We start from the raw sequence: 12,434 nt of genomic DNA, 5'->3' as shown, positions 1-12,434 counted from the left end.
CAGCAGCAGCAGCATGTACTGATGAAAACAACAGTAACAACAACAGAAGCTGTTATTTATATAGTACTTTAAGGTTTGCAGAGTGATTTACATATAATACCCCCATAAACAACTCTGCAAGGTAGGTGTTATTACTTAATGTCCCCATTTTACAGAGGCTGAAGGAAATTAAGGGTTCTGTCCAGGGTCATATAACTAGTATGTTTCTCAGGCAGTATATTCTATTATCCATTTCAGTGGAGGTAAGCTTTGTGTATTTTTTAAAGGTTTCTCTTTTTTGGAAAATATTTTATAGTAACTCATGAGAAGTTAAAGTTGCATACAGATTTATGATGTGGTCACCCTACATGACTGGGTCAGACATTCTGAAGCTGAATCTGCAGTATTTTAAATAATAGATAAAATGCATATCATGTACACAGTAGTAATCATGAAATCAGACAAAAAATGGTATAGAACAGTAGTCTCAACTCTTGAGTAAATGAATGTGAATCAATGTATGTACATATAAACCAAAAACCTATAGGTTTAGAAATGGGTTTTCTGTCAATCATCAGGATGCACAGGCTGACCACCTAGGTTAAATGAAGTTCAAGAAAATGTGTCAGGGCAAAAGCTTTAGTTTAAGGCAGAGGACTATGAGTGATGCTCTAGGTTTTACTTACGGTCCCTCAGGCAAGACCTTGGCTTGGTTCTGAGCAACATCACTTAACATCTTCAATGTTCTCTGGGAGTCAGGGCCAACCCAAGGTCCCATCTTCTTCCGTTTCTGCCCCTTTCTTGATTCAAGCATACCAACTTTTCCCAATGCAGGCAAATAAGAACATATCTGTTGCAAAATAACATCATAAAATTGCTTTCACCGTCTTATGTAGAAAAAGAGAAAGCCTGAAAATCATTACCCGTTCATTTCTCATAAAGTTTGGTAACATTCTTACTGTTCTGTCAGTGGCAACCACACCTCAGTTAAGTAAGCTAAAATATTAAGATGATTGTTAAAATGACTATTCCACATCACTGAAACAATACCACATGGGTAAAAAGAAAAAACTTCCTGGGTGCAAATAATTATTATTTTCCTAATTTAATTTTTTTTGGCATTATGCTCATTCAGAAAAGATTATTTTATTAATATTGTGCCTAGCATGTAATGTTGTTTTTACATAATTTATTTATTTAAAAAAGGCCATCTGATTTATGTACAACTGGTATTTTGCCATTTTAATTCTGATTATGCATTTGTGCATTAGGAAACAAGTCTGATGCAGGACATAAAATAATGAGTGTGCAAGTCTATGAAAGGCAAAGAAATGTTTCAAAAATAGATAATTTTGTCCAACCAAAATGCATAAACAAGTATGTCTGATTCTCATTTCTTTCTGGAACCACTTGAGAGCATTTAATAATATCCAAAGATGGGCCTGTAAAGGTGTTGGCAAGATACAGCTAGAGAACTACGGACTAAATGCACCACTTGTGCTTGGTAAGATTAGGGTGGGTTAGAACTTTTATAAGTAACTTTATTTTAGAATATTAGATATTATATGAACTATTCATTCCTGTGTCAAATCTCTGATTCTACTTAAAATAATCATCATGTATATTAAGATATAGAATGAAGAATAAAGGTTTTTATGTTCTGTTCCTAGAGCAGATAGTTAAAATTCCTAAGTTCTGTAATTAATTTTTTTTCTCTTCACTAATTTTTCTATCCTGGAGGGGAACACCACAAATACACAAGCAACTATTGGAAATATTCAAGTTAATATTTGCAATGAATTAAACTGATCATATTGCTAATTCAGAAATTAAATTTATTTGAATATAAGGATATTTACCATTTTCTGAAGAGAAAGTGGTTCAGGAGAAATACTGATACAGCTCTGTAAACATATCTTTTTAAAGATTGACTCTGCAATGAACATTTGAAGCCAGGATGAAGATAAGGAACTAATGAAACTCTCTAACTCCTGTGAAGAAAAATCTGAAGGAAACAAGTAAAAAAAAAAACAAAACAAAAAAAAAAAAAAAAACACCAATAAATATGTAAGTGTATACTAGGTATATAAGCACTGTGCTAGAAAATAGGGCAAGATAAATACTTAAGATGGGACACTCCCAAGTGTTTCCTGCCTCGAAAGAACTTGCAATCTGTGGGCACACACACAATATTTTACGATAATTATGTAAGAAAAAACAAAGATAAAGCATTATCACCATATATAATGGGCCTGATTATTATATATGCAGATTTCCCCAAGACCAAGTTCTTCCTCTGGTGATATAATGAAACAAAGAAAAATGCATTTTAAGTCAGAACATCTGGGTTTGAATTCCAGCTGTTAACTGTTAACTTGTCTAATTCTGGGGCTATACCTCTCAATGAAGCCTGCAAAATATATATATATTTACTTCTATGTTAGACTGTTTACTTTTCCTTCTTATTCATCCATCTCCAGAACACTTCTCTCATCTTTCCACCTATTTCTACTCTCTGGACCACTCTAGTTCAAATCCGTATCACTCTCACTTTGAAAACTCTTAACAATCTCCTAAATGGTCTTCCTACTTCTAGTCTTGCCACCTTCCAACCCTTCTTTCCACATGTGCCAAAATCACTTTAAGACCTGACAATGTAGCACAGATCTGCAGGGGTTTCCCTTTTGTTTCTAGTTTAAAATAATAATTGCTCAGACTGACATTTGAGTCTTCATGATCTGGCTACACAATTCACTTCCTCTTTCCAGACTTATTTCCTATTACAGCCTGAATCCCAGTCAATAGCTATTTGATGAATGTAGCATCATATCCCCTGTCTTCAGGGCTTTTACATAAGTTATTTCTCATGCTTAGAATCCCTCCCCCGTTTGAATCATTACCTACTTCAAGCTCAGCTTAGTATCACTAGAGTACTGGTGCTCTTTCCCTCTTTAGTTATCTTGTATTTTCATAAGTAAATTCACATGTTGAATCCTCTAACAAAATGTTAGCTCTATTAGGCCAGGGCCCATGTTTTCTTTTGTTTTTTTCTTTCTCTGTATCCCCAACCATCTAAGTTTTTATGTAGTCTGTTAAGTATAATTTAGCTTTCAATATCTTAGACCTGCACCACAACTATGTGTGTGTGTGTGTGTGTGTGTGTGTATAAATACACACACATAACAATTTTTATTGCTACATCATTGTAGATTGTGTTTTAAAGATTTTTCTCCTAAATTTGATTTCTTGATATTTACAGTACTTTAGTTTCCCATAACTTGAACACATGCTGATAAACATTCTAAGATTTTCCTGATTTAAGGTCCTGTGTTCAAGCCACTGCACCGCCTAGTTGCTCCTAACCCTGATAATCATTTTCAACAAATTCACTCTTTGTGTTTTACCTTCATGTAATGAAGACTTTATTTTTGTCTTTCCTTGAATCCAAAGCTACTGATATAATATCTAGCATACAATAGGTGCATGCTTTGTGAATTGATTCAAAAGAGGTGGGTAGGGGATGGGACTAAATGTATAAGTATGGACATATCTTTTGGCTAGAGGTTAATTTCTTTCTTTGTGTAGAAAAAAAGGGGAAAAAATTGCAATAAGCTGGAGAGGCAGCTTCCTTTTCCTCAGAGACTTGAATAAAGGTGAAAAGAATATGACATGGTTAAGGTGATTTTGAGGTATAAGGGCAAAAGAAAGCATTCATGGTAGATGATCTCAATTTTTTCAGTGAAATAGGAGGTGAGGTAAATCAGTAAATCATGGAAGAATGAAATATTTGATATCTAACAGTCAGTAAGGCCAAAGGATATTAGATAAGATGAATAGAAAGGGATCACAGATGGAGAGTCATAAGACATCTTGGAAGCTATTTAAGTCTAATCTCTTTATTCTCCAAATGAGGAGACGGAGATTTAAAGAGGTTGGCACAATAGTTTGCCTTTCTTTGGTAGCACCGAAAAGCATGGAAGTAGGAAGAGAGACATTATTAGCAGTCTCTCCTCTTAGAAAGACTCTGTATTAATTTGTATGTACTTTGTATTTTCTTGGGTACATGTAGTTCCTTGATGATAGGATTATTTTGTTTGTCTTTGAATCTCGAGTGGCCTGAAAGCAAGAGGTAACAAAAGGATTTGGAGTTAGATCTCTAGCAATAGTCAAAGGAATTAAAAATATAATGGTCCAAGTACCTTGTCAACTAAAGGGTCAGAATGGCATAAAAAAGTGAAGCCAGACTGGAAGTGATGAACTGGGAGAAAAATGAAGAAAAAAAAGAAAAGGAGAAAAACCAATAAAGATGGAAGTAGAAAAAAAAAAATCTAATCAAAAAGGACACCGAAACTGAGATTAGCCTGAAAAAGAAATAGATGAATATTATCTCCCAATTGTATGTTATATTATGATGTTATATTATTAAGAAGATGGTGATCAACTCTTTTCCATCTTTTCTCAAGACAAAATAAGAGAGGAAATGAATTTATACCCTCAAATAAGGAATTTGGATTAAAGAGATACTTTTAAAATAATTTAGAAATGATATGAAGAGTCTCCTTTTCATAGTTTTGGAAATGAGATATAATTTCATTTGTTTGCCTTAAACATAATGTGCCAGTAAGGAGGAAATATGGCTTTAGGTTAACTTTAGATATACTTTCTAACCTTATGATTCTATGGGGGAAAAAACCTAAACACCACATCCTTAAAAACCCAACAAATGCCAATAAAAATTCAGCCAATTATGTTTGAGTACTTATTACATGGATGCTTTGTTTACTGGTAATGACAAAGACTACTATTGCATGTCCAATGCAAAGTTACAGCAATACTAAGAGGTCAATTCTAACATCATTATTAATGACTTAATAGAAGCAAACCAAAGATTTATTAACTTTGTGTATTTCCAGCAAAACTGGAAAGCTGAGCAAAAAAAAGTGAAAATGTCAGTTAGCAAAAGAGAATCAAATTAAATTTTTTTCAAATCGTCAGGTTTTCCTGTGGGGTAGGGTGGAAGAGGAAAAGAGAGGGAGAAAGGTGTAGAAACCCTAACATTAAAGAAGACATAAGAAATACATGGGAAAGTAAAAGTAATGATGACAAAAAAGAAGTAATATGCAACAGGTTTTCAGACTTTTATAATAAAAATGCAGAATTCAAGAAAGAAAAATTAAGACCTGGTTCAGCTACAATGGGACATTATGGCATTAAGATGAATACATAAAAAAAACAAAAACAAAAACCTAATTCTGTATATTTGCTAAAAGATGCTGCCCACTTGTATTTATTACCAATCTACTTTCTAGTTCTTGAATAAGAAAAAGCAAGATTGAAGGGTAACCAAAAGGCAACAAAAATAATCAAAAAGAGTAAGTTATTGGAGTCAATTTTGGAATGCTTACTGAAATAATCCAAGGGACCAATCTCCTTCTCATCTTGACTCATCAGGTATCAGTCATTTTAAAAATGCTTCAAGCATTGACTTTAAATGTTGGTAAAATAGAAGGCTCAAATGTCATTTAAAATATTACCTTTCAAAAGTAAATTATGAAAGTTGAATTTAGTTCAGTCCCTATTATATCACATATTCATCTTTGTCAAAATACCATTCATGATCATTTATGTTTTGTCATGTGGTCTCCTGAAACATAATCACTACATACTGGAAAAGGCTAATGTAATTTTCTTAACCTATAAAAAAGTTCTGGTTATGTCTCCCTCAGGACCAGATTAAGAAAAATTTGTATGGGATCTAAGAAACTATTGATGTTTGACAGCCAAAAATCAAGTTCTTTGAGAATGATAACCAATGTAAGAATTCTAAAACATCATTACTTTGTGCAAACAATCAAAAAGAAATTTACCAGGCAGTAGAGTAAAGGAAGATTGAATATGACCTAAGAAATGTTAAAAGTCATGGAACAAAAGGTAAGCTATCTTTCAAAAGTGACAGTCATCACCTCATTCCTAAACAAAAAAGGACGAAAGAAAGAAGGTGCAATACTTTAGATTAGGATGGGGAACATCCATCCCACGGGCCCATAGGCCCATGAAATCATTTGTTGGCAACCACACATGATGATGAGTTGAAAGTTAGGTATAACAACCTCTCACTGCTTGAGGTCTATAGGTTGATAATTTTGTATGGCTCACAAATGATATTATAAATATCCAATAGGCCCTTGACAGAAAAAAGGTTCCCCATCCCTATTTTAGATCAAAATCCTCTAATTTCTGTACTATATAAACAAAGCCCTCTTTATTAGAAGGGGGGACAATTGTATAAATCCTTATCTATTTTTACCTAGATTTCTATTCTGGAATTTTCTAAGTGCTAAAGTGCTAGATAGCAAATTCAAAAACTTTTACTTTCCTTGTCTAAACAAAACCAAGCTACAATGAAGCATTTCTTTTTCTTTTCTTTATAATTTGCTGAGACAACTGGGGCTAAGTGAGTTGCCCAAGATCACACAGTTAAGAGGTGTTAAGTATCTGAAGCCAGATTTAGACTCAGGTCCTCTGACTTCAGGGCTGGTGTTCTAACCACTACACCATTTACCTGTCTCCAAAGCTACAATGAAGCATTTCTTACTGGAAAACAAAACAAAACAAAAACAAAAAACAAAACACCAAAAACTCTTTCCCTTGAAAACTAAAAAGTTTAGAATTATAGAAGGTTTCCTTTTACAAGAATCATCAATGACATGGGAAACCAGAAGTATAGTGTCCCGATTTCCTGGACTGTAGAAAAAGGATTCTAACAATTTCAGAGGAAAGTCATCACAAAATGATTCTGAGTGAAGAAAGAAAGATATTGGACATTGGACATATTTGTTGCAAGTGATTTGTTTTTCTTGCTTTATCAATTGGGAGGCAGAAAGGAAATGTAAAAGAGAAAAAGGTGGATTTTGGTTAAATAAGAAACAAACAAACAAAAATCATAGATCTGGAGTTGGAAAAAACCTTAGACTAGTGGCTACTTAGTCCAACCCTCTCACTTTACAGAGAAAATAACACCCAGACAGGTTAAGTAGCTTGTCAAAGGTCACACAGGTAACTGTCACAGGTGAGATTTGAATCAAGACCTCTGATTGGCCACCCAGCTCTCTTTCCATGCTGCTTCTTAGCCAAGAATCCAATTCTGAAAGGAAAAGAGATCTGGACAGCTTGACAGGAGTTTTCTTTATTAAATTGTCTTCTTTAAAATATCACCAGCCTTTGAAGCCTGTGGATCAAAGTTTGAATCCATGTTTGGTTATTTTCTTCCAATGTGATCCTGAACAAATCAGTATCCTTTCTGCCTCAGTTTTCACATCTGCTAAATAATCAGATTAGATTATTTCAGATGGCTCTTCCCATCCTAAAATCTATGGTTACTTTCAGGTCAAAACTAACTGGCAGAAAAGAGGACATCCAAAGGCTAGTACTTAAATAGAAAGAAAAACACCACAAACAGTACCAGGGACTAAATGTAGATAAGATCAAATGGTGGAAGAAGTAGAGAGAATGATGTAGTTTCTAATTCTGGGAATTATTTTTTTAAAACAAAATTTCATTTATATCTTCTATTTTTTATAACCTACATTTCTTCCTTACTTTTCTCCCTCCCTACAAGAATCATCCCATATAGCAAAGACTTCTTTTAAAAAGGAGAAAAAAACCCTGACAAAACTAATCGATATAGTGAAAAAAAAGTTGAACATATGTACAATTTCCCAAACTTGTGGATTCCCTATCTCTGCAAAGTAATGGGGGAAAGGATCTTTTCCCATCTCCCATTTGAAGCCAAACTCATTCTTTGTATGATCTTGGAAACTTTTAATAATCAGTCATGGGGAAAACAAAATTGCCCTATGGTTTAAAAAGATTCAGGGAAGAACAGGTAGGATACTAGAGATTACAATTCTACAAACCATTCATGATTACTCTTCTGGTTTAGTCATTATTATTATTCTTGCCAGAGTATTAAATTTACCAATACAATAAATAGTCTGGCATGACTTGTTCTATATTAGATCTTTGTAATTAAAAAAAAATCCTTTTAGTAATAATACATTTTCTATGTATCTTTGAAAATTTGAGTTGGCTGATTAGTTCTTTATGCATTCCACACTGGTCTCTTTACATAATTTCATTTCTATAGACTTTGATATGAAGTTGGAAGATCTCCACTTGAACATACCTCTATAAAATTTGCAAACAATGCAAAGGGAGTAACATGTACTAGTGACAAGTTTAGGAACCAAAAAAGAACTTCAAAGATCAAAACACTGGGCTGAACCTAATAAGATGCAATTTATAAACATATAGGTTCAAAAGAGGTGAGTTCACAAACATAAGATGGAAATCAGTAGTTTTGCAGAAAAAAAAGATATGGGTGTGCATTTGTATGAAAAGCTAAATATAAACCAAGTGTTATATGACAGCTGAAAAAGCTAATGTGATCTTGAGCTGAGAAGCATATCTTCCAGGAAGAAGATGACAGTCTTGTACTTTCAGCTAGTCAGATAATCTTTGAATTAATGTATTTAATTGTGGGTACCACAGTTTAGTAAGGTCACAGATAAACTGAAGGGCTTCTCAGAGAGGACAATCAGGATGACTGAAATGTCCTGTGAGTATTGTTAGAAGAAACCAATGTTCAGCTTAGAGAAAAGATGACTGAGAGGGACATAAAGGCTATCTCTAATTATCTGAAGGGTTTTCAAATAGAAGCAGGGTTAGACATATTTAGTATTGCTCTAAAAATAGTACAAAGAACAAAAAGATGTTGTAAAGAAACAAATTTAAGGTGGATGGTAGAAGAAACTTCTTAACAATCATGGCTTCATTGGCAATCTTGAAGCAAAAACTGACTACTTGTCAGGAATGTTGTAAAGGGGATTCTTGTTCAGATATGGGTTGAAATAGTTATTCCCTAAAGTTCTTCCCAACTTTGACATTGTATGGCAGATTGTAAAATTGAATGTTTCAGATTTGAGATCCACAAGAATGAGGAGTTAAAAGGCTACATAAGTCTCCTTTCCTCTGGCCTCCCAATTCCCTAAGACATAACAATACTGATATTAGGCCAATTAAAAAATCTTACAATGGCATCTAAGTATTCAAGTGAAAGCAAGGGCCAATCCATGCAGGAAATTTCATGGTTTTTTATTTTAAGAAACTTCTATAGACACCCCAATCTTCAGCTATCACTACTACGATTAGTCAAGTAGCCATCAATATCAAGGCAAGATCCTCCACTAGCAAAAGGGTTAGCAAAAACTTGCTGAAGACTCAGATGATTGTAAACAGTTTTTAACAATGATGTATTTTAAAATTAAAATATGCAAATTTTTTAGACATAAGATATACTGCATACTTAACAACAATATAGTGTAAAAATAACTTTTATATGCATTAGGAAACCAAAACATTTGTGACTTGCTTTACTGTGATATTTATTTTATTGTGATTATGAATGAAACCTGCTATCTTCAAGGTATGCTACTATACATTCATTCAATCTCCTTTTTTCTTTCTTTTTTTTTTTTTGGCGGGGGGGAGAGTGACACAAAGAAAAGGGAATATTTTAAGATTATAATTGGGAACCAAATGAGAAAACCATGTATACAAATCCTTCCTATTTCTTAAACTTGCTTTTTTTTTTTCATGAGCTCCTGTTCATCGAAATTATCCAATTAAACTTGGAATATCAGTGGAAAGGACAAGATGGTGGGGAAAAGGCAAGGACTCACATGAAATCTCCCAAATTCCTTCCACATGCTTTTAAATATCACCTTCAAAAGAACTTTAGAGTGGCAGAACCCATGAAAGAGGAAGGTGAAACAATCTTTTAGTCTAAGACAACTTAGAAGGTCAGCAGGAAAACTTAACTGGAGTGAGAGTGGAGTGTACTCCAGCATGGCTGATCCCAGCAAAGCAAAGCAGGCCTTCGGGGCAATTGAATCACCTGCAGCAACATTGGCTTCTAGGACTCTTAGGCCACAGAAAATAAAGGGGATGAATAACTGTTGGGAAACTACAGGGGTCCCTCTGCTGGCACTGGGTACAGGATTCTGTTGTATTAATCCATGTTACAGTCCTAGGTCATGGTCTCAGGATGAGGAGCACAAGCACACCTGGGCTTAAGGTTGCAGGGAAGCAGCTTGGTCACAGTTTCAAGGTAGAAAAGAGTACTTGTGGTTGTTCATAGAATAAAAGAAAGGGCAGGAGAGCAATAATCATACCTCTCCTTAGATCACATCACCATAGATGAACTGAAAACATATAGACACCCAGAACTAATTCTGAACACAGCAGCAAGAGAGGCCCAAAGCTTGGGACTGTGTCCCTTCAAATCTGCTCCAGGAACAGAGAATAACTTTAACTCTGAATTATGAGTCAAAAAACAGACTGGAAGAATGAGCCAATTAACAGAAAAAGAACCTTAACACAGAAAGTTTCTATGGTAACAGGGAAGATCAAAAGAAACTCAGAAGCAAAAAAGCAAATCAAAATTGCTATATCCCAAGCCTCAAAGAAAAATGTGAATTGCTCTGAGGCCCAAAAAGAATTCTTGAACGGTCCAAAAAGATTTAAAAAAGCAAATAAAAGGTTCAGGAAAAAATTGAGAAATAGATATAGAAAAAATAATTTAACAATTATTGTACAACCTTAAAGTCATGATCAAAATGAGATCCTAGACATTATTTTTCATTAAATTACTAAGGAAAACTGCCCTGATATTCTGGAACCACAGAGTAAAATATAAATTGAACTAATAGACCAATCACTTCCTGAAAGAGATCCAAAAATTTAAAACGCCTAGAAATATTATAACCAACTTCCAAAGTTCCCAGGTTAAGAAGAAAATACTTCAAGTTGTCAGAAAGAAACAATTAAAATACTGTGAAGCCACAGCCAGGATGTTCTATGTTAAAGAATCAGAGGGCTTGCAATATGATGTTCTAGAGTTTAGATTACTAGCCAAGTGATGCCGGGAAGCTGCTTGAACTTTCCCAATTTCCCTTGAAAACCACATGAAACCAACCCCCTGAACAGAGTCCAACAGAATGAAACCACTCTCCAGCTCAAGATAGATTAGAAGGACTTTGTCAGTCTTACCGGTGTTCTGCCCAGCTCAGATGCTTTTTGGGAAAGCCAAAGAGAGGGTTTTAACTACAGCAGATCAGCAACTGAGTAGCAGAGCAGACCACTGGGGAAGTCTCCAATCCCAGCACAAAAAGCAAAACTGCCAGCCCACAAAACCAGACGGCTGTCTGGAGAGAATGGGTAGGGTGACCCCCTGAGCAAGACACCAAAACACAAGGGGCTCCTCTGCTCAAAACCAGCCAAGGTTCAGTCACAAGAAGGTTGGGGTAGCACCCCCTGTTCTCAGGAGCAGAGCTCAAACTTAAAAGTTACAAAATAGGAAGAAAGAAAGAAAATGAGCAAGAAACAGAAAAGAACCTTGACCACAGAAATCTACTATGGTGAAGGCATGCAAAACAACTCAGAAGAAGACAAAATGCCCATATGGTAAATCAAAGGGTGACATGAATTGGTTTCAAACACAAAGAGGCTTCTGGGAAGTGCTGACAAAGGATTTTAAAAAGGCAAATAAGAGGAGAAGAAGAAAAATTGGGAAAAAAGGCATATAAGAGAAGTAGAAGAAAAACTGGGAAAAAGAAATGAGAAATATACTAGAGAGAGTCAACAGCTTGGAAAAGGAAGAACAAAAACTGAAGAAAACAATTCCTTAAAAAATACATTGATAAAAATACCACCTTAAAAAGAATTAAAAAGAGATGAAAAAACTAACTGAAGGAAAAAAAACCTAGAATTGGGGAATTGGAAACTAATGACTTTACGAGAAATCATAGACAAATTAAAAAGAATGGGGAAAAAAAAAACGGAAGAAAATGTAAAATACCTCAAAAACAGCTGACCTAGAAAATAGATCCAGGGGTGACAATTTTAAAATTATTGGTCTACATGAAGGACATGACCAAAAAACAATAAAAAAAAAAAAAAAAAAAAAGAGCCTGATTAGCATTCTTCAAGAACCAAGGAAAACTGCCCTGATATAATAGAACCAGAGGGCAAAATAGGCATTGAAAGAATCTACTGACCATCTCCAGAATGAGATGGCAAGGAAAACCCCAAGAAACATTGTTGCAAAATTCCAGAGTTATAATCTCAAGGAAAAAATACTGCAAGCTGCCAGATAAAAGCATTTTAAATATTAAGGAGCAACAGTCAGGATTACCTAGGATCTGAGAAGTCTATAAGACAGGGTCAGAGGGCCTGAAGTAGCATCTTCTGGAAGGCAAAGACATAGGATTACAACCAAGAATCAACTATCCAGGAAGATTCATCATCATATTTCAGGAGAGGAAATGGATCTTCAATGAAGTAAGAGATTTTTAATCATTTCTACTGAAAAGTCCAAAATTAAATAGAAAATCTGA

The 12,434-nt window shown here is 34.6% G+C and overlaps 1 protein-coding gene across 4 annotated transcripts in view; it reads right to left on the bottom strand.

Annotated features, from left to right (window-relative positions):
* The window catches only part of SLF1 (SMC5-SMC6 complex localization factor 1), a 90,157-nt gene that overhangs the window by 13,295 nt on the left and 64,428 nt on the right, over positions 1–12,434 (bottom strand). For all 4 annotated transcript variants that reach the window (XM_031949579.1, XM_012541376.3, XM_031949683.1 and 1 more), the window contains 2 exons: positions 1,839–1,984; positions 666–829 (listed from right to left, as the gene is read on the bottom strand). In XM_031949579.1, coding sequence (XP_031805439.1) covers positions 666–829; positions 1,839–1,984 — 310 coding nt within the window. The remainder of the gene's footprint in view (positions 1–665; positions 830–1,838; positions 1,985–12,434) is intronic.

Source organism: Sarcophilus harrisii, chromosome 1 (genome assembly GCF_902635505.1).
Source record: "Sarcophilus harrisii chromosome 1, mSarHar1.11, whole genome shotgun sequence".
Lineage (NCBI taxonomy): Eukaryota > Metazoa > Chordata > Mammalia > Dasyuromorphia > Dasyuridae > Sarcophilus > Sarcophilus harrisii.
The sequence above is the reverse complement of the archived record's forward strand: the minus strand, read 5'-3'. Positions and strand labels throughout refer to the sequence as shown.